The 22,187-nt window shown below is 47.7% G+C and overlaps 2 protein-coding genes and 1 long non-coding RNA gene across 3 annotated transcripts in view; 2 read left to right on the plus strand and 1 right to left on the minus strand.

The window, feature by feature from the left end:
- LOC116989799 (E3 ubiquitin-protein ligase TRIM39-like) overlaps positions 1–13,654 on the plus strand; it is a 29,607-nt gene extending 15,953 nt beyond the window's left edge. Inside the window, exon 4 of the mRNA XM_033047382.1 lies at positions 13,001–13,654. Within this exon, the coding sequence (XP_032903273.1) occupies positions 13,001–13,617 (617 nt within the window). The 3' untranslated portion in view covers positions 13,618–13,654. The remainder of the gene's footprint in view (positions 1–13,000) is intronic.
- LOC116989822 lies at positions 7,461–7,969 on the plus strand. The gene is made up of 3 exons (XR_004416327.1): positions 7,461–7,487; positions 7,577–7,672; positions 7,915–7,969. It is a non-coding gene; the product is annotated as an uncharacterized LOC116989822 (long non-coding RNA).
- A 3,077-nt stretch (positions 13,655–16,731) lies between the features above and the next one.
- LOC116989909 (tumor necrosis factor-like) lies at positions 16,732–17,995 on the minus strand. The gene is made up of 2 exons (XM_033047464.1): positions 17,938–17,995; positions 16,732–17,457 (listed from the first exon to the last, which is right to left on the minus strand). Exons 1-2 carry the CDS (start codon positions 17,993–17,995, stop codon positions 17,045–17,047), a joined length of 471 nt encoding a protein of 156 aa, XP_032903355.1. The 3' UTR covers positions 16,732–17,044.
- Between the last annotated feature and the right edge of the window lie 4,192 nt (positions 17,996–22,187).

Below are 22,187 nucleotides of genomic sequence, written 5' to 3' on the forward strand. Positions count from 1 at the left end.
GTTCATGGAGCTGTGTGTCTGCATTCCAATGTTTCTCTCCTCTGCTAAGAACAACTTTAATGTGTATGATCTGCCCTGGCCTGTTTTACCAACTTGCATCACTTTTATCCGAGTTAAATGAATCAGCCTTTTATCCGCCCATTTGCCCAGTTCATGAGAATCTTGTTCCATCCCAGATAAATGGATTCAAAATGCCGCCATAGAAACGTAGAAACATTGAAACATAGAAAATAGACGCAGGAGTAGGCCATTCGGCCCTTCGAACGAACATCGCCATTTAATATGATCATCGCTGATCTTCCAAAATCAGTACCCTGATCCTGCTTTCTCCCCCATATCTCGAGATTCCATTAACCCTAAGAGCTAAATCTAACTCTCTCTTGAATACACCAAGTGAATTGGCCTCAACTGCCTTCGGTGGCAGAGAATTCCACAGATTTTAATCTTGAAAAGAATGGGCCCATAACAAATTCCCGGTTCCGAGTGGGAACCCGTTAGGGATCAGGCTCTGCCTGCCTCTCTGTAGAATGTGGGGAACGTTCCTTGTTTCACTCGTAGCCACAACCCTCCCTCGCCGCTTCCTCGGGTACATTATGGCGGGTATTTGAGGCATGTAAGAGCATTTAAAAAAACATTTGGACGGGTGCATGGACGGAAAGATTAGGAGGGGGGCATGAGGCAAACGCTGCAAATGTGTCGAATGTACTGTTTCCATGCTCTATGTCTCTCTGTCTGTATCGGTGCTGCTTCATACTCTCATTCATCGCTTTCCAGAGGACAAAGGTTTAAGGAGAAGGGGGAAGGATTTAATAAGAATTTTCACACAAAAGGTGGTGGGTGTATGGAACAAGCTGCCGGAGGAGGTTGTTGAGGCAGAGACTATCCCAATGATTAGACTGGTACATAGTTAGACAATGGAAAATAGGTGCAGGGGTAGGCCATTCAGCCCTTCGAGCCATTCAATGTCACCATGACTGATCATCCACAATCAGTACCCAGTTCCTGCCTTCTCCCCATATCCCCTGACTCCGCTATCATTCAGAGCCCTATCTCACTCTCTCTTGAAAGTATCCAGAAAACCGGCCTCCACCACCCTCTGAGGCAGAGAATTCCACAGACTCACAACTCTCTGTGTGAAAAAGTTTTTCCTCATCTCCGTCCTAAATGGCTTACTCTTTATTCTTAAACTGTGTGTGGGAGTAGGATTGAGAATTACAGTGAGAGGCAACGAGAAGTTCAGGGTGGTCGCATGGAGTAAAACCGGGTGGTCGCCCAACCAGAGAATGGGTCGGCTGGGCTTGTATTCACTGGAATTTAGAAAGATGAGAGGGGGATCTTCTCGAAACATATAACATTCTTAAGGGATTTGGACAGGCTAGATGCAGGAAACATGTTGCCGATGTTGCGGGAGTCCAGAACTAGGGGTCACAATTTAAGTATAAGGGGGAGGCCATTGACAACGGAGATGTGGACTAACTTCTTCACCCAGAGAGTTGTGAATTTGTGGAATTCTCTGCCACAGACAATGGAGGCCAATTCACTGGATGTTTTCAAGAGAGTTAGATGTAGCTCTCAGGGCTAACGGAATCAAGGGATATGAGAGAAAAAGCAGGAAGGATGTACTGATTTTACTTCGGAGTCACGTGAGTGACTACGTGAAGAACCCGCTCAGTGCGCAGGCGCGGCATTGCGCCAGCAGTGCAACAGCGGCTGCCACGGGATTAAGGCTCTCCCGCTACAGAATGAACCGGACCGTCAGGTGAGTACCCTGAGGTCGGGTTTTCTTTTACAGGTGAGCCTTTTTCTGCTTGTGTTTTTTACAGGCAGAGAAAAAGGCTCTGGAACAAAACTGTCCCCCGTTCAAGGAGGAACGTATTCCCGTCGGGGAGGGGGGCAGCAACAGGTGGTAGGAGCGTTACCCGGTGTTCCGTAATTCCCCGACACCGTGCCGAGGCCAGCCCGCTAGTGCCTGAGCAGCGGGCTGGATGCATAGCCACTCGAGAGGCATCCGGCAGGTGTTCCCGATGTCGGACGGGACGTCTCTCCACCCGCACGGGGGGAGAGAGAGCCGCCTGAGCCGCTGGAGCGGCTCACGGCGCAGGTGCCTGCGAGACGCGCTGCTTGAGGGGCGCTCTCGCTACTACAAGGCACAAAAGCTCCAGAAGAAGGCGGTAGGAACAATTACCGGGCGCACCGCTATCCCCATCACCGCGCCGAGCCCAGTCCCGCTAGTGCATGAACTGCGGGCTGGATGTCTAGCCATCCGAACAGGCATCCGGCCGGTGACGTCCGATTCGTCGGACGGGGACATGTCTCCACCTAAATGGAAGAGAGACAGCCGCCTGAGCTGCATCCAACAGCAATTGGAGCAGCTCCAGCGAGATGCGCAGAGAGCGCTCTCGCTGAGGGAGGTCAGGCACCCCCTCCACAGTGTTCTGTACACTGCCCTCTGCTCCCTCATTACTGGAGGCTAGCATTGGTGACCAGGGCTGGGCTGGTCTGGAACAGGGGCAAGCGGACGAATTCGGGAGTATGCCAGGGGTGCAGGAACCTGAAGAGCTGTTGGGTGTGATGGACCGCTTGTAGCAACCCCACGGGCTGGAGCACCGCTGGAACCAAGAATGGCGGCCAGCATCAACCATTACTGGAAAAGGTGCTCGCTGAGGTGCTGAAACAACACACAGCACCAGAAAACTGTGAGGCCCTCAAAGTAAAAAGTGTCCACAGCCAAATCTGGGGGCATGTGGGTCACACATCCGGACCCAAGAACTCAAGCTACAGCGGATCCTAAGGCTCCTGACGTCGGCCATCACAGCATTTGCTCGTTCCGTGGAGACCACGGAGATGGATACCTGCCAGCAGGATGTGCTGGCATTAATGTGTACCACACAAATTGAGATCAACAATCTCCGGAGGGAAACATAAGAACTGCCCTCAATCCCAAATTTGCTGGCTTGTGTAAAGCCCCAGTTGCGGAGACGGACGCGCTGCTATTTGGGAAAGATTTCAATAAAAAACTGAAGGAGATGCAGGAAGCATCAAAAACCTTCGGCCTAATGAGGGCAGGCCCCGGGACGAGCAAACCAAGACCTCCGATACCCAAGCGGCAGCACCCCACGGCATCCACCAGTCGACGTCCGCAATATGGGACTGGTGAACGCTTGGGGTCCGCACATTATCCCCAAAGATCTTTTAGATCAGGGCCCGCAGCGGACCCTCTGGAAAATGCGCCTCCCCCCCAACATCGCCAGCACGTCAGAACAAAATCTTCAGGAAAATGAAGAAACAGAATCGCCAATAACCATGGAGGTAGGTGGGTCTGGTCCCTACCAGCATATAGAGAATAAGGGTGCTTTATTAACAGGGGGGGGATTACACTTGTTTAAAGAAGCATGGGGTATGGTCACGAGTGACAAGTATATACTCAACAGCATTAGTGGATATAAAATACAATTCATGTCAGAAAAAACGCCGCCAGTTCAACAATGGCCCCAAAGGGTATTTCTCCCTCCGTCAAAGAGAAACGTGAGGGACAAGCTGAACTGGTGAGACTTAACCAAAGGGGGTCATCGAAAAGACCAAGCATGAACCTTTGGAATTTGTATCGAATATATTCACTAAAACCAAAAAAGATGGTGGCTGTCGCATCATCATTGACTTAACATCACTAAACAAATTTGTTAAGTATATACATTTCAAAATGGAGACATATGTTACTGCCAAACAACTGAATTCCAAAGGACACTTCATGGCAAGCATTTATCTTAAAGATGCTTACTATCTAGTACCCATATACAAGGATCATCGCAGATACCTAAAATTTATCTGGATGGTACAAAGCATTGCCCTATGGGCTAACTTCAGCCCAAGATTATTCACCAAAATATTGAACCCAGACATGGCAATACTAAGAAAACAAAAACATATTGTCATGGCATATCTGGAGGATATTCTGATAGTAGGGAAAACGATGGAATTGGCTGTGGCAGCAGTATCAGCTACAAAACAGCTCCTCGAAACTCTGTGGTTCGTCCTACATCCAGATAAATCTAAGTTGAAGCCATCCACTATCATGGACTACCTGGGCTTCACAATTAACTCAGTCCATATGACTGTTACCTTGCCAAAGGCAAAAATGGTTGAATTAGCACAATCATGCAACAAATTAATGGTCAACGAGCGACCAACTATTCGACAAGTAGCAAGAGTAATTGGGGAAATGGTAGCAGCATTTCCGGCTACACAATTCGGACCTTTGCACTATCAAAACATTTACAGAGAGCAAAGTTACGGGCAATAAAACGACATACAGGTCACTATGATCGTGTCATGAACTTACCCACTGAAGCAATATCAGAGCTACAGTCGTGGGCAGAAAACGTTTGGCATAGTTTCAGCCCTATCTTTATCACTAACCCTACTTTAGTTATTCAAACAGATGCCAGTGCTCAAGGCTGGGGAGCGACTAACTCCATATCCAGCACAAGTGGTAGATGGACTAACCTAGAGTTATCATTACTACTTACACTGGGCATTAACTATCTAGAGATGTTGGGCGCCTTTTATGGTTTAAAAGCATAGGTATCTAATATGCAGCACTTGCATGTTCGGTTACAAATTGATAAATACTACGGTGATGGCTTATATTAACCATATGGGTGGCATAAAATCATTATCATGCGACAAATTGGTCAACATGATTTGGCAATGGTGTGTCGAAAGACATATTTGGCTATCAGCTACTTACCTACCAGGTAAGCTAAACACCCATGCCATAAGAAAATTAAACGCCTGGGTTGCAAGTTTGAACAGACCTTACCTGGAACTGGGATTGTCCAAACAAACCATCACCACCATGTCGGCATCCCTTCGAACATCCACCAAGAGGCAGTACTTAACCAGCATCAAAAAACGGAGAAGTACTGCCAGGAAACAGGGACAACATACGCAACAGCCACAGCCACCAACATACTGGAGTTCCTGGCCTATCTACACCACGATGTAGGGATCAGCTACAGTGCCATCAACACAGCGCAGAGTGCTCTTTCTGCTTATCTCAAACCAGCGCCAGGACAACAGGCGATGGGATCCCATCCACTGGTGGTAAAACTGATGAAGGGCATTTACAATATCAAGCCCTAAGCCCAGGTATACCCATATTTGGGATATCAGTGTGGTCCTGACATATCTCAGGGAATGGCCACCAGCCAGATCCCCCGGCCTCGAGCAAGCTACACTAAAGACGCTCATGTTGATGGCACTTGTATCCGCTCAGAGGGTCCAGTCACTACACCTATTGCGACTGGACAACATGATCACAGCTCCAGACCAGATCTGTCGTTATCCAGCGACTGGTCAAACAGAGCAGTCCAGGAACACCTAATCCAGTCGTGGCTTACCCACCAGAACCACGGTTATGTGCCATGACCTACCTACTATCCTACATAGACACAACCAGAATATTCGAGGGAGATAAAAAGCCTTGTGGGTCAGTCACAAAAACCTTATGGTGGGGTACGAGCCAAACCATTGCGAGATGGCTCAAGCAGGTGCTAGAAACTGCTGGGATAAACACTAACATGTACAAATTTTATTCCACCAGGGCAGCATCCATGTCGACGGCTAAAGAATGGACATACCTATAGACCACACCCTGGCTACAGCTGGATGGTGGGAAGGGAAAAGACCGTTCAGAAATTTTATAATAAGCCGTTGGCAAAACCTGGTTTATTTGCAGTAAAGATTTACGAACTGCAAATATTTAATTTAAGCCCAGGGGAGCAACTTAATTCTTTGTTGTTATTGTTTAAAAAATACCATTATGTTTTTCTACAAATAGACTCATTGGTTCATTACGATAACACTTCCTCCCTCAAGAACTTCGGCAGTGAGTGAAATGAAACTGTTACACGGTTTGAAATCACAGAGCTTTGAAATCTTCACGTAGTCACTCACGTGACTCCGGAGTAAAATAGTAAGATTAAACGAGAATTTACCAGTTTGAAGTTTGATCTGTATTTTATGAGGAGTTACGATGAGGGTATTACGTGCCCTCCGCTACCACCCTCATTATATGGATCAAACTAATAAATTGATGTCTCCTTATCTTTACTATGTTTACCTCAAAATAACTGTGTCTATCTGTGATTCCACACCGCTGCTTGGAAGTATGCCGCGCCTGCGCACTGAGCGGGTTCTTCACGTAATCCCTCATCGTAACTCCTCATAAAATACAGATCAAACTTCAAACTGGTAAGTTCTCGTTTAATCTTACTATTTTAGATGATCAGCCGTGACCATATTGAATGGCGGCGCCGCCTCGAGGGGGCGAATGGCCTACTCCTGCACGTGTTTTCTATATTTCTATGACCCGCTGAGTTACTCCAGCACGTTGTGTCAGTCTAGAGTCACAGAATGATACAGTGTGGAAACAGGCCCTTCGGCCCAACTCGCCCACACCGGCCAATATGTCCCAGCTACACCATTCCCACCTGCCTGCGCTTGGTCCATATCCTCCCAAACCTGTCCTATCAATTTAACTGTTTATGTTTTAAACGATGGGATAGTCCCAGCCTCAACTATCTGCTGTGGCGTCTATCTGAAGAAGGGTCTCGACCGCAAACATCACCCATTCCTTCTCTCCAGAGATGCTGCCTGTCCCGCTGAGTTACTCCAGCTGTTGTTGCTATCTTCGGTTCAAACCAGCATCAGCAGTTCCTTCCTACACATACCTCCTCTGGCAGCCTGTTCCATAAACCCAACATCCTTTGTGTAGAAAAGTTACCCCTCGGATTCTTAGCAACTTTTCCCCTTCACTTTGAACCTTTGGCTGGTCCTCGATTCCCACACTCTGGGCAAGAGACTGCATCCACCCAAATTCTGCGCTTTCGTCTATATTCAGGCCGGTTTAATGTCTAACTGACTCCTCCCTCGTGTGTGATTAGTTGGGAGTGGCCAGGACACTGAACACTGAACACTTGCAGCCCAATAACATTCATCCCCCGAGACGGCAGCGCGCAGTGGAAAACATTTTGAACCAGGAAGTGGAGGACTTAACAGAGAGGGGCGGACTTAACATGGCTGCGAAAGACAGGTTCGTGAGTTGGACCGAGGAGGTAGTTTGTCCCATCTGCCTGGATTTCTTCACCGATCCTGTGTCACTGGAGTGTGGGCACAACTTCTGCCGCTCCTGTATCGCACAGAGTTGGGACAGGGAGGGGAGAAACACCTGCCCGGAATGTAGAGAGGAGTTTACAGACCGCGCCCTCAGGGTGAATCGAGCCTTGGTTATACTGTCTGAGAAAGCTCGAACACTGAGCCTGAATCAGACAAAGAAGGAAAGTAAACTTCAGTGCGAGGAACATCAGGAAGAACTGAAGCTGTTTTGTGAAACGGACAAAAAACTGATCTGTGTGGTTTGTGCAGCTGGGCGGGAACACAAGTCTCACAGATTCATGCCAGTTAAAGAAGCTGTTGAAACCTACAAGGTAAATGCAAACTGAATTTAATCACATCATTTTAATTTATTCTATATTGATCAACAATTTAATTCTCTGATTTTCAATCACAATCACAGGATCAGGTGAAATATTCCATCCAGTCTCTCACCAAAAAGAAATCAGGGATCCAGCGAATGGAGCAGCAACAGAAACAGTTGATTTCTGGAGTTCTGGTGAGGCTTTCCAGTTTCGATTTCCAGATCTTGTGTAGATTTGATCCCTGTGATGCGTGTAATAATAGGGCAGCGCAGTGACACAAGTAGTGCTGCTGTCTCCTAGTTCTGGTGAGCGGGTTCGACAAACTATTGAATTGCTAACGCTAGTATAACAATGCACAGGGCAAATGTCACGGTCAAAGTCGTGAGGAAACACAATCAGTGACATTTTATGTTGTTCTTCACCTTTCATTTCACAGGAACAGTCGCACAGCCTTCAGTCCAAGATCACATCCCAGTTTGCTGAACTGCACCAGATTCTCACTGAGAAAAAGCAGCGCGCACTGGCAGATATCCGGGAGGAAGAGAAGAAGATTCTAAATACAATGGAGACAAATCTTAGAAAGATTCAATACAATTTAAGTTCCATTCATGAGAAACTCTTAAAGTTGAAGCAACAGCTGGATCAAAAAGACAGTGTGGTGTTTCTGAAGGTGAGGGGTTACACTACAGTTTGGTGAAGTGAAAGTGCACAGTCACAAAATGGTGGGTGACATTTCTGAAATAAATGCTGCATTTGCCAGTAATTCAGAACTAGGTCAATGTTCCCTCTGTTCCAGAGCTGTGCTGTTGTTGTTCCCAAACTAAATGTCCTGCATAATCTGTGGGATCTCTGCACTGCCTGCAGTCTCCTTGGGATGAGTTACTGTGATCTTGTCACTGAGTTAGTGGCTGTTTGATATTTCCCCGAAAAGATGGAATATTTCCAGGAAAGAAAAGATCACGTGGAAAGTTTGTCGTATGTTCCTCTTTAGTGGGAAATAATGTTGTGGTGTTAAACCGATCTGTTGAAGGAAGCTTAATTATCATGCTCACGGATACACTTAATCAACCCCTGTGATTTATTCACCTTAACATGCTTTAAGGTCGCCAGCACTTAAGGGGACCTATTCTATCCTAAATTATTCTTTTGCTCTTAAAGGGACCTAATCTCCCCCTAGTTATTATTTTGCTGTTAATAAAGCTGGTGGGAAGAGGAGGTAAGACATGCTCTTGACTGAAACACTGCATGTTTGTGTAGAACAGCTCAAAAACATTGTTGGGGCTCAGTTGATAACCAGCTGCTAAATATTTGCAGGGTTAGTGATGAAGATAAAACACTCTCAGTGACAGACGCTGCCTTGCCGATTGAAAAATTCGATCACCACTTTTTGATGAACATGTGGAGAGAAACATCTGCCATTAAGCGAGGTAAAACATGTCCAGTTTCCTCTGTTCTTGTTTATAATGTATTTTAGTCATCAGTGAAGTTCATATATTGGTTCACAATGAGATCAGTGTGTTCTTAGTTGTACACACCCATCAAATGTACCCATGAATCCCCTCTCTTTCAGCGACCCTACAACCACAAGTCCCCACACATTCTATCCAACACCCGATCATTCACCCTCTGCTTGCTGCCATGGTCCAAGCCTCCCCTCCCTCTCTCTCACCCTCCACTCAAAGAAACAGGGGCAGGTCATCAGAGGCAGGAAACATGTTCCCGATGTTGAGGGAGTCCAGAACCAGGGGCCACACAGTTTAAGAATAAGGAGTAAGCCATTTAAAACGGAGACGAGGAAACACTTTTTCTCACAGAGAGTTGTGAGTCTGTGGAATTCTCTGCCTCAGTGGGCGGTGGAGGCCGGTTCTCTGGATGGTTTCAAGAGAGAGCTAGATCGAGCTCTTAAAGATGGCGGAGTCAGGGGATATGGGGAGAAGGCAGGAACGGGGTACTGATTGGGAATGATCAGCCATGATCACATTGAATGGCGTTGCTGGCTCGATGGGGGCGAATGGCCTACTCCTGCACCCATTGTCTATTGTCACTCGCCTCAATATAACCATATAACCATATAACAATTACAGCATGGAAACAGGCCATCTCGGCCCTACAAGTCCGTGCCGAACAATTATTTTCCCCTAGTCCCATCTGCATGCACTCAGACCATAACCCTCCATTCCCTTCTCATCCATATACCTATCCAATTTATTTTTAAATGATAACATCGAACCTTCCTCCACCACTTCCAGTAGAAGCTCATTCCACACAGCTACCACTCTCTGAGTAAAGAAGTGCCCCCTCATGTTACCCCTAAATTTCTGTCCCTTAATTCTCAAGTCATGTCCTCTTGTTTGAATCTTCCCTACTCTCAGTGGGAAAAGCTTATCCACGTCAACTCTGTCTATCCCTCTCATCATTTTAAAAACCTCTATCAAGTCCCCCCTTAACCTTCTGCGCTCCAGAGAATAAAGACCTAACTTATTCAACCTTTCTCTGTAACTTAGTCGTTGAAACCCAGGCAACATTCTAGTAAATCTCCTCTGTAATCTCTCTATATTGTTGACATCCTTCCTATAATTGGGCGACCAAAATTGTACCCCATACTCCAGAATTGGTCTCACCAATGCCTTGTACAATTTTAACATTACATCCCAACTTCTATACTCAATGCTCTGAGTTATAAAGGCTAGCATACCAAAAGCCTTCTTCACCACCCTATCTATATGAGATTCCACCTTCAGGGAACTATGCACAGTTATTCCCAGATCCCTCTGTTCAACTGCATTCCTCAATTCGTTACCATTTACCATGTACGTCCTATTTTGATTTGTCCCGCCAAGATGTAGCACCTCACACTTATCAGCATTAAACTCCATCTGCCATCTTTCAGCCCATTCTTCCAAATGGCCTAAATCTCTCTGTAAACTTTGGAAATCTACTTAATTATCCACAACACCCCCTATCTTGGTATCATCTGCATACTTACTAATCCAATTGACCACACATTCATCCAGATCATTGATGTACATGACAAACAACATTGGACCCAACACAGATCCCTGAGGCACCCCACTCGTCACCTGCCTCCAACCTGACAAACAGCCATCCACCATCACTCTCTGGCGTCTCCCATTCAGCCACTGTTGAATCCATCTTGCTACTCCTGCATTTATACCCAACAGTTGACCTTTCTTAACCAACCTTCCATGAGGAACCTTGTCAAAGGCCTTACAAAAGTCCATATAGACAACATCCACTGCTTTCCCCTCATCAATTTCCCTAGTAACCTCTTCAAAAAATTTAAGAAGATTAGTCAAGCATGACCTTCCAGGCACAAATCCATGTTGACTGTTCCTAATCAGACGCTGTTTTACCAGATGCTTATATATATTATCTCTAAGTATCTTTTCCATTAATTTGCCCACCACTAAAGTCAAACTAACAGGTCTGTAATTGCTAGGTTTACTCCTAGAACCCTTTTTCAACAATGGAACAACATGCACAGTACGCCAAACCTCGAGCACTATTCCCGTTTCTAATGACATTTGAAATATTTCTGTCATAGCCCCTGCTATTTCTACACTAACTTCCCTCAATGTCCTAGGGAATATCCTGTCAGGACCTGGAGACTTATCCACTTCTATATTTTTCCAACGTGTCAGTACTTCTTTTTCTTTGAATCTCATAGTATCCATAGCTACTCTACTATTTTCCCTTACCTCACATAATTCAATATCCCTCTCCTTGGTGAATACCGAATAAAAGAAATTGTTCAATATCTCCCCCATCCCTTTTGGCTCTGCAGATAGCTGTCCACTCTGTCTCTCTAATGGACCAATGATATCCCTCGTTATCCTTTTGCTATTAATATAGCTGTAGAAACCCTTTGGATTTACTTTCACCTTACCTGCCAAAACAACCTCATATCTTCTTTTAGCTTTTCTAATTTATATCTTAAGATTCTTTTTACATTCCTTATACTCCTCAAGCACCTCATTTACTCCATGCTGCCTATAATTATTGTAGATCTCACTCTTTTTCCGAACCACGTGTCCAATTTCCTTTGAAAACCAGGGCTCTTTCCAATTTTTACTGTTTCCTTTCAACCGAACAGGGACATAAAGATTCTGTACTCTTAAAATTTCCCCTTTAAATGTCCTCCATTTCTCTTCTACATCCTTCCCATAAAACAAAATGTCCCAATTCACTCCTTTTAAATAATTTCGCATCTCATCAAAGTTAGCCTTTCTCCAATCAAAAATCTCAACCCTAGATCCAGATCTGACCCTCTCCAGAATTATATTGAAACTAATGGTATTGTGATCACTGGACCCGAACTGCTCCCCAACGCATACCTCCGCCACCTGTCCCGTCTCATTTCCTAACAGGAGGTCCAACACTGCCCCTCCTCTAGTAGGCACCTCTATGTATTGCTGCAAAAAACTATCCTGCACACATTTTACAAACTCCAAACCATCCAGCCCATTTTCAGAATGTGTTTCCCAGTCTATGTGTGGAAAATTGAAATCTCCCACAATCACTACCTTGTGCTTACTACTAATATCTGCTATCTCCTTACATATTTGCTCTTCCAATTCTCGCTCCCCATTTGGCGGTCTATAATGCACCCCTATAAGTGTTGCTACACCTTTCCCACTTCTCAGTTCCACCCAAATAACCTCCCTAGATGAGCCCTTCAATCTATCCTGCCAAAGCACTGCTGTAATATCCTCCCTGACAAGCAATGCAACACCTCCACCTCTTGCCCCTCCAATTCTATCACACGTAAAGCAACAAAATCCTGGAATATTTAGTTTCCAATCACAGCCCTCCTGCAACCATGTTTCACTGATCGCCACAACATCATACTTCCAGGTGCCAATCCAGGCTCTAAGCTCATCCACCTTTCTTACAATGCTCCTAGCATTAAAATATGCACATTTATTTCCTTTTTCTTCTTTTCCCCTTGTGTCCGAGTACTTCCCTTCTCTGCTTCCTGCCTCCCATTCTGTCTAATAGCTTTCTCTATTTGAGTCCCTCCCCCCAACCATTCTAGTTTAAAGTCTCCCCAGTAGCCTTTGCAATTTTCCCCGCCAGGATATTGGTCCCCCTCGGGTTCAAGTGCAACCTGTCCTTTCTGTACAGGTCACACCTTCCCCAAAAGAAGTCCCAATGATCCAGAAACTTGAATCCCTGCCCTCTGCACCAGTCCTTCAGCCACGCATGTATCCTCCTCTTGCTCCATCTGCCTCCACATGTGAATAGCCCACTTCATTCCTCCATCCACACCGCAATCTCGCAATCCTCCCCACTCTCCGCACTCGTCCTCCCCGTACACACTCCCCCTCGCCTCCCGAAATTCCCCTCTCCATCCCTGGCTAAAAACACCCAGATAAATGTCTGTTGTCCACCCGATGTTGTTGTGGGTGAAGCCCCGGGCAAGGTTTCAGTTGTCCGCCCGCCTGTGCCCGAGTCTCCCCCCGACCCCCGGGGACTCTCTGATTCTCTGCTTCTCCCCCCAGTCTCCGTCACCCTGGATGTGGAAACAGCGCATGCGCGGCTCCAGGTGTCTGAGGATCGGAAGAGGATGAGACTGACCCGGACCGAGAGGAGTCTCCCTAACACCGGGAAGAGATTTACAGGTTGGCAGTGTGTGCTGGGATCGGAGGGATTCACATCGGGGAGACATTACTGGGAGGTGGAGGTGGCGGGGAGTCGGGGCTGGAGTCTGGGAGTCGCCGCAGAGTCTGTGGAGAGGAAGAGACGGGTCACACTGACCCCGGAGACAGGAGTCTGGATCATCGAACGGTGTGGTGACGGGTTTGATGCATTCACCTCCCCTCCATCCCCTCTCCCCGCCCGTCCCATCCCCGGGAGGGTGGGAGTTTATCTCAGTTACGAGTCCGGGACAGTTTCATTTTACGACGCGGACACCAAGTCCCATCTCCACACCTTCACTGGGAATAAATTCACGGAGAAACTTTATCCTTTCTTCGCGACTTGGCATAAAAACCGGTGGCTGCGAATCTGCTCCGGTCCCGCTCCGGGTGTGCAAAAAGGTCGGGTCCCGGGACCGGCGTCAGGAGCGGGGCTCAGGGGCTGTGGGGCAGAAACCCGGTGGACAACAGGTCGGCGCTGAACGAACGGCTCCCATTTAATCCCCAAATTCCGCGTCGTGAAACAAACCCCAGTGAGCGCGGAAATAAAACCAGGGGGAATGTAAATGTGGGAAGAGTGAAATAAACAGTGAACTGTGTCTCTCTGTGTCTCTCATTTCTCCGTTCCTCCTGTTTCTCTCTCTGTCTGCTACTTGGCTGGATCCGAGATTCCTTGTCTCCATTTCTCTCTCTAGATTTACGAGGATGTTGCCACAACTAGAGCCACTGAGCTATAGGGAGAGGTTGAGTAGGCTTGGTCTCTATTCCATGGAGCACAGGAGGAAGAAGGGTGATCTTATAGATGTGTATAAAATCATGAGAGGAATAGATCGGGTAGATGCACAGAGTCTCTTGCCCACAGTAGGTGAATCGAGGACCAGAGGACAAAGGTTTAAGGAGAAGGGGGAAGGATTTAATAAGAATTTTAACACAAAAGGTGGTGGGTGTATGGAACAAGCTGCCAGAGGAGGTAGTTGAGGCAGAGACTATCCCAATGATTAGACTGGTACATAGATAGACAATAGACAACAGGTGGAGTAGGCCATTCAGCCCTTCGAGCCACCACCGCCATTCAATGTGATCATCCACAATCAGTACCCAGTTCCTGCCTTCTCCCCATATCCCCTGACTCCGCTATCTTTAAGAGCCCTCTCTTTTGAAAGCATCCAGAGAACCGGCCTCCACCGCCCTCTGAGGCAGAGAATTCCACAGACTCACAACTCTCTGTGTGAAAAAGTTTTTCCTCGTCTCCGTTCTAGATGGCCTACCACTTATTCTTAAACTGTGGTCCCTGGTTCTGGACTCCCACAACATCGGGAACATATTTCCTGCCTCTCGTGTGTCCAAACTCTGAATAATCTTATATGTTTCAATAAGATATCCTCTCATCCTTCTAAACGCCAGAGTGTACAAGCCCAGCTGCTCCATTCTCTCAGCATATGACAGTCCCGCCATCCCGGGAATTAACCTTGTTAACCTACGGTGCACTCCCTCAATAGCAATAATGTCCTTCCTCCAATTAGGGGACCAAAGCTGCTCGCAATACTCCAGGTGTGGTCTCACTAGGGCTCTGTACAACTGCAGAAGGACCTCTTTTCTCCTATACTCAACTCCTCTTGTTATGAAGGGCAACAGGCCATTCGCTTTCTTCACTACCTGCTGTACCTGCATGCTTACTTTCATTGACTGATGAACAAGGACCCCCAGATCCCGCTGGACTTCCCGTTTCCCCAATTTGACACCATTTAGATAGTAATCTGCCTTCCTGTTTTTGCTACCAAAGTGGATAACCTCATCTACCCCAGTGATGGGAGAGCTGCCTCAAGCGGTCGGTTACTCCAGCATTTTGTGTCTCCCTTTGGTGGTTGTCCTTGATGATAGATGCCGCCTCCTTGAGGCTGCGCCTGCTTTCGATGGTGGGGGGTGGCTGTGGCTGTGGCCGTGATGGACCGGGCTGAGTCCACCACTCTCCGCAGCCTTGGATAGAGAAGATGTTGCAGGTGGTGGAAGCACACAACTGCCTCACACTGCACACATCCACCAACTAACACACGTTGGCAATCCCGATTTCTACCGGCTGGTGGTGCCGTGGAGCCGTGGAAAATTATCCGCCTGCGGCTGCTCTGGACACGAAGTCGCAGTCCCGCTCTCCGACGCCTGGTGGCGGTGTTGGACCGCATCTGAAGGAGGGCGCAGCGGTTGTGTTGCTGCCTCTCGGCGCCAGAGTCCTGGGTTCGATCCCGGGGACGGGCGCTGTCTGCGCGGAGTTAGCATGTTTTCTTCCCATGACCTGCGTGGGTTTTCTCCGGGTTCTCCTGTTTTCTCCCACACTCCAAAGACGTACAGGTTTGTAGGGTTTGGTGTAAGATTGTAAATTGTCCCCAATGTGCAGGCTAGTGCTAGTGTCCGGGGATCGCTGGTCGGGCGTGGACTCGGTGGGCAAACGTGGCCTATTTCCGCGCTATATCTCTAAGCAACCAACCAAACTCGAACAGCCATGAACCACTTCCTCTCCCAGCTTCCTTCCTTTCACCCCCCATCCCCCTCAGTCTCTGCCTCTGGACTCAATTCAGGATTATACAACCAACCTCGAGAAATCAGTTATGATACTTAAGATACTTTTATTAACAGTCTGATAATAATTATATAAATAGAATAAATAACAATATAATCGCAGCAATTAATAAATATATTCAAGTAATAATTTAAATCAATATTATACATCAAGATACAGATTTTGATATCTATAGACATCGTTAAAACAGATGAGACTTTTTCCTGTATAAATTCTATATTCTGGCGATTGCCACAGTTGACATGTGACTCTGGTTTGAGGTTCTCACTGGGTGAGATGGGACATGTTCTCTCCAGGGTTATCACCTGATGATTGAAGATCTCGGGTGCCTACGAGAAGATGTTGACTCCATTGGAGCCGACAGAATTTAGGAAGCACTCTGGACATTCCAGAGGGATGGATAGAAGCAGCTGGCATCCCATGGAAGAAAAAAAACCCAGCCACAGAAAGTAGACCCAAATGACTATTTTTTTGAGTGGAGAGCTGACTCATATCGTTCACAGATATTTTTAGTCGGGTGGGAGACAACTAGTTACAAATAACAAATGTTGCAACTTCCCCCAAAACAGGACCAAATTAGCGATTTGGAAATCAAGTCAACTGTAGCGCGTATGACTGGGTCCACCCACCAACCAGGAAGCTCAGGGCCTCAGCAGGCACTTGCCCATTGAGGGGACCCATAGAGGTCCAACATAGGGGACCGACCGAGTCTGGAGAAGGTCCAGACCCAAAACGTGGCTTCGTCCATGTCCTCCAGAGATGCTGCCTGCCCTGCTGAGTTACTCCAGCACTTTGTGTTTTACAGAGAGAGATTGCAATGCCGTCCCCTCAAGGATCAATAACTGGCCATAAAGCTAAACAGCCTGAATATCAGACCTGATACTTTGCTTAGTAGATATTAGAATCGGGGTTGGGAGATTGCAACCTTCACGTGGCCCACGAATCCAATCAACCTGGCGTGCCCAATCAAATAAGAATCGATTAGAACAAGTTGAAAGACAATTTTAGGCTGTGCACGCCATACGCAAGAAGAAGATATTAGAACTATCTGCGTAATTACCCTAAAGAATACCTGTTACAACAAGAACAAAAAACGAATTTAATACAAATTAACATTTAACCATTAAACAGAAAAACCTGCTTATATTGGACTTAAACCAAGCATTGAATGCCCAAAAGGCTACTGTATAGGACAATGTGCCCCATTGTGTGTTTGACAATAGACAATAGACAATAGGTGCAGGAGTAGGCCATTCGGCCCTTCGAGCCAGCACTGCCATTCAAACTGTTGTTTCAGTCGAAACATCGCACCTAGTTGCTCTTATCTGGGTTCCTCACAAGGCGAATATACCAAAGAAGGTTTTCCCATGAGCAATGTCCACAAAGCTCACCACCTTCTCAGTAACCCTGGAGTAGATCTGGTCTCCCTCCAGGAAGTGGAAGATGGCTCCCTGGTAGGATGTCTTGTACCATGGTTCGCCGTGAGGGCCGTATTCGCAGACGGACTTGATGGCCTTCAGGAGCAGGTTCTCATCTGGGTAGCTGGCCGAGAGCGAGGAGATGTTGTGGCTCAGGTAGGTGGGTTTCTCCTGGCAGCTTCTGCCATGAAAGACCACCTGGGTGTAGACAAAGTACTGCCCGGCGGTTCGGATCACCAGCCCGTTGTTCTCGAAATCTATTCCTTCTGTTAGTGTGGAGTCTGCCTCGTCCTGCCAGACAACCTCTTTGCCTTCGATGATACTCGTTGCTGTAAGAGAGGGAGAGGCACCGTGAGCATGGATGAATGAATGGATGATTGCATGAATGAATGTGTCAATGAATGAGTGAATGAATGAATGAATGAATTAATTAATTAATGAATGAATGAATGAATGAATGAATGAATGAATGAATGAATGAATGAATGAATGAATGAGTGAATGAATGAGTGAATGAATGAATGAATGAATGAATGAATGAATGAATGAATGAATGAATGAATGAATTAGGGAATAAATAAATGAGTGAATGAATGAGTGAATGAATGAGTGAATGAATGAGTGATTGAATGAATGAATAAATGAATGAATGAGTGAATGAATGAATGAATGAGTGCCTGGTGCTCACTGCCTGGTGCTGCCTGCTGCCGCGTGATGTGATGTGTGGCTGACGAAGGTGAATGCCTGGGCCCGCGTGCTGATGAGTGAATGATGCGTGACGTGCGTGCGTGAGCTGAATGATGCCTGACTGCCTGCCTGAATGATCCTGATGCGCTTGATGCGTCCTGAATGCGTGAGTGCCTGCATTAATGAACGAATTAGTGAATGTAGGAATGAATGAGCGAATTAATGAATTAATGAATGTGTGAATGAGCGAATAAATGAGCGAATGAAAAAATGAATGAATACTTCATGGTCACGTGTGCAAAGTCAAATGAAACTCTATGCTTTCATGCCCAATGTATGCAATAGTCGCCACATAAAGGACGCCGAAAAAGTTACCCACGCAGGGTCTTCCCTTGTTCTTCCACCCCCCACCCCCTTCCCCACTGTGATCCCCTCACGCCGGGTCCTCCTATGTCCCCCCCCCTCCCACTGCCCGCCGCTGCCCGCTGCCTCTCACCTGTGACATGCGCAGCTATGTTCGACCTCTTCGCGTTTACCACTTCCTTCACGATCCGTTCGAGATCTGGATGGGAAGAAAGCAGGAGGATTAGTTGTGGTGTCGCCTTGACCCGATAATTGAACGAAACGCACGCGTGTGTGTGTGTGTGTGTGTGCGTGGGGGGGGGGGGGGGGGGGGGGGGGGGGGGGTAAGGGAGAAGCGAAAATAGGAGAGGGTGAGAGAAGATAGCCACAAAAAAGCTGGAGTAACTCAGCGGGACAGGCAGCATCTCAGGAGAGAAGGAATGGGAGACGTTTCGGGTCGAGACCCCTTCTTCAGACAAGGAAGAAGTGAGAATAGGCAATAGACAATAGGTGCAGGAGGAGGCCATTCGGCCCTTTCGAGCCAGCACCGCCATTCAATGTGATCATGGCTGATCATCCACAATCAGTACCCCGTTCCTGCCTTCTCCCCATATCCCATGACGCCACTGTCTTTAAGAGCCCTATCTAGCTCCCTCTTGAAAGTATCCCGAGAACCGACCTCCACCGCTCCACTGATCAAGAATCTATCTATCTCTGCCTTAAAAACGAGACAGAGAAATCCACAGGCTCACAACTCTCTGTGTGAAAACGTGTTTTCTCATCTCCGTTCGAAATGGCTTACCCCTTATTCCTAAAAGGGGAAATGGGGCTGGAGACATGATGCATTGGACTGGGCAGGAAAGAGAGAGATCGTATAACCATATTACAATTAAAGCACGGAAACAGGCCATCTCGGCCCTTCTAGTCCGTGCCGAACACTTACTCTCACCTAGTCCCATCTACCTGCACTCAGACCATAACCCTCCATTCCTTTCCCGTCCATATACCTATCCAATTTATTTTTAAATTATAAAATCGAACCTGCCTCCACCACTTCCACTGGAAGCTCATTCCACACAGCTACCACTCTCTGAGTAAAGATGTTCCCCCTCATGTTACCCCTAAACTTCTGTCCCTTAATTCTCAAATCATGCCCTCGTGTTTGAATCATCCCTACTCTCAATGGAAAAAGCTTATCCACGTCAACTCTGTCTACCCCTCTCATCATTTTAAAGACCTCTATCAAGTGTTCCCTTAACCTTCTGCGCTCCAAAGAATAAAGACCTAACTTGTTCAACCTTAGTTGCTGAAACCCAGGCAACATTCCAGTAAAGGGACAGCGAAAGAAAGGACGCAAACGATACTAGGAACCTGGAGTGTGAGCAGGAAGTATTTGGCGGGGAGGGGAGGAGGGGTGGGGGGGGGGGGGGGGGGGGGGGGGGGGGGCTAGACAGCGCTGGAAGGAGGGGAGACACTCTGTGTGTGTGTGTGTATAAGGTACACTCACCGTCGCTTGTCTGGAAGCTTGCAGATGCGATCTCCGAGCTCTGCGCCGCGTCCTGTGGCAAACGAGACAGTGTTAAAATACGTAATTTTGCCCAGATCAACCCCCTACCCCTTCCAGCCCGGGTCTGCTGGACACAGGCCGTGTCTGGACAGGGCCAACCCGTGACAAACAGCTGGTCTTCAACGGGACTCGCGTTAGAGAAGCCTCGAAAGCATTTGATCCATTTCCCCTCCAGTCTTAAAGGATTCTCAATACAAACTTATAGAATTCTCTCATTCTCCGAGGGGGGAAATAAATTGTGTGGTTCAATTTTTCCCAAGCCATTTAACCCACAAACCTGTACGTCTTTGGAGTTGCGGGATAAAACTACATTTAAGAGCCTTCTTATTCAGATAAGGCTTAAGATAAGAGGGGGCGGTGTGGTGGGGTGGGGGGAGGGGGGGGGGGGTTAAGAGGGACCTCAGGAGCAGTTATTTTCACTGCGAGGTTATCTGGAACGAGCTGCCAGAGGAAGCTATACAGGTTGATACAATTCAATTTTAGTTTAGTTTCGAGATACAGTGCGAAAACAGGCCCTTCGGCCCACCGGGTCCGTCCGCGCCGACCAGCGATCCCCGCACACTAACACTATCCTACACCTACTAGGGACAATTTTTACATTTACACCAAGCCCATTAACCTACAAACCTGCGCGTCTTTGGAGTGTGGGAGGAAACCGATGATCTCGGAGGTCACGGGGAGAACGTGCAAACTCCGTACAGACAGCACCCGTAGTCGGGATCGAACCCGGGTCTCCGGCGCTGCATTCGCTGTGAGGCAGCAACTCTACCGCTGCGCCACCGTGACCGCCCGAGGATTGGGATTGTAATCTTTTAAAATGCATTCATACGTATGGATAGGAAAGGTTTAGACAACTATGGGCCTAATGGAATTAGCCAATATGCCAACTTGGTCGGCATGGACAAGGCGGGCCGAAGGGCCAGTCTTCGTAGTGTGCACGATGTAACTTGAGTAGAATTGGGCCCTTTGGCCCGCCTCCGCCATTCAATCGTGGCTGATCTATCTTTCCCCACACAACCCCATTCTCCTGCCTTCTCCCCATAACTATAGACAATAGACAATAGGTACAGGAGTAGACCATTCGGCCCTTCCAGCCAGCAACGCCATTCAATGTGATTATGGTTGATCATCCACAATCAGTACCCCGTTCCTGCCTTCTCCCCATATCCCCTGACTCCACTATCTTTAAGAGTCCTATCTAGCTCTCTCTTGAAAGCATCCAGAGAACCGGCCTCCACCGCCCTCTGAGGCAGAGAATTCCACAGACTCGCAACTCTCTGGATGAAAAACGCCTGACAGAATCTATCTATCCTGGTTTAAAAAAATATCCATTGACTTGGGCTCCACCACCCTCTGACTAAAGACATTTTTCCTCGTCTCCTTTTTTTCTGAGGCTGTGCCCTCTGGTCCTAGACTCTGTCGCTGGCAGAGTCAAAGAACTGCAGATGCTGGTTTACAAAGACAGACACAAAGTGCCGGGGAAGCATCTCAGATTGGCTATATTTCTGGACGGGACCCTTCTTCAAGTAACGGGCCGGTAGAGTTGCCGCCTCGCCTCGCAGCGCCAGAGACCCGGGTTCGATCCCGACCACGGGTGCTGTCTGTACGGAGTTTGCACGTTCTCCCCGTGACCCGCGTGGGTTTTCTCCGGTTGCTCCGGTCCCCTCCCACACTCTAAAGACGTACGGGTTTCTAGGTTAAACGGCCCCGGTAACATTGTAAATTGTCCCCCGAAGTGTGTGTGCAGGGATCGCTGGTCGGCGCGGACTCGCTGGGCCGAAGGGCCTGTTTCCGCGCTGTATGTCTAAGCAAAGCTAAGCTAAGATTGTTGTAGAGGGGGGGAGCGGGGCGAGAGTAGGGGGCGAACGATCACTCTAACTCTGTCACTTACCACGTGTGTTGGGACTGCCTTCATCTGATGTAGTATGGTGTAGGTGGCGAGGGTTACCAAGGCGAGGAGCGCCAGAGCGCAGAGAGACTGCCAGAAGCAGCCTCTACACCGTGGTTCTCTGACCACCACGACAGTCCCCTTCTCCGCGTCCAGCGACATCTTGTCTTGTTCCATGCTCGTTGTGTAGATAGTTCGCTGCTTCTCACTCGTCGCTTCTCTGTCTGTCTCTCGAGTCCGTGTGTGTGAGTTTGTGTGTTTGTGTTCGGTCACAGCAGATCCACTCCTTATATACGCTGGGACTTGGAAAGAAAAGAGATATAAGGGGAGGCGTGATGTAATCGGAAAGGGAAGCACTTTGAGGAATGGAAATTAGATGTAGAGACAGAGAGAGAGAATGTCCATGTAACTCTCGGCCCGCCCACAAGTTTCCTCTCTACCCTCCACAGAACAGTTTCACGGCGTCCCATCGTCACTTGAGGTTAGTTTAGTCTAGTTTAGAGATACAGCGCGGAAACAGGCCCTTCGGCCCACCGAGTCCGTGCTAGCCAGCCATCCCCACACACTTACAAAAT

Source organism: Amblyraja radiata, chromosome 30 (genome assembly GCF_010909765.2).
Source record: "Amblyraja radiata isolate CabotCenter1 chromosome 30, sAmbRad1.1.pri, whole genome shotgun sequence".
NCBI classification, from domain to species: domain Eukaryota; kingdom Metazoa; phylum Chordata; class Chondrichthyes; order Rajiformes; family Rajidae; genus Amblyraja; species Amblyraja radiata.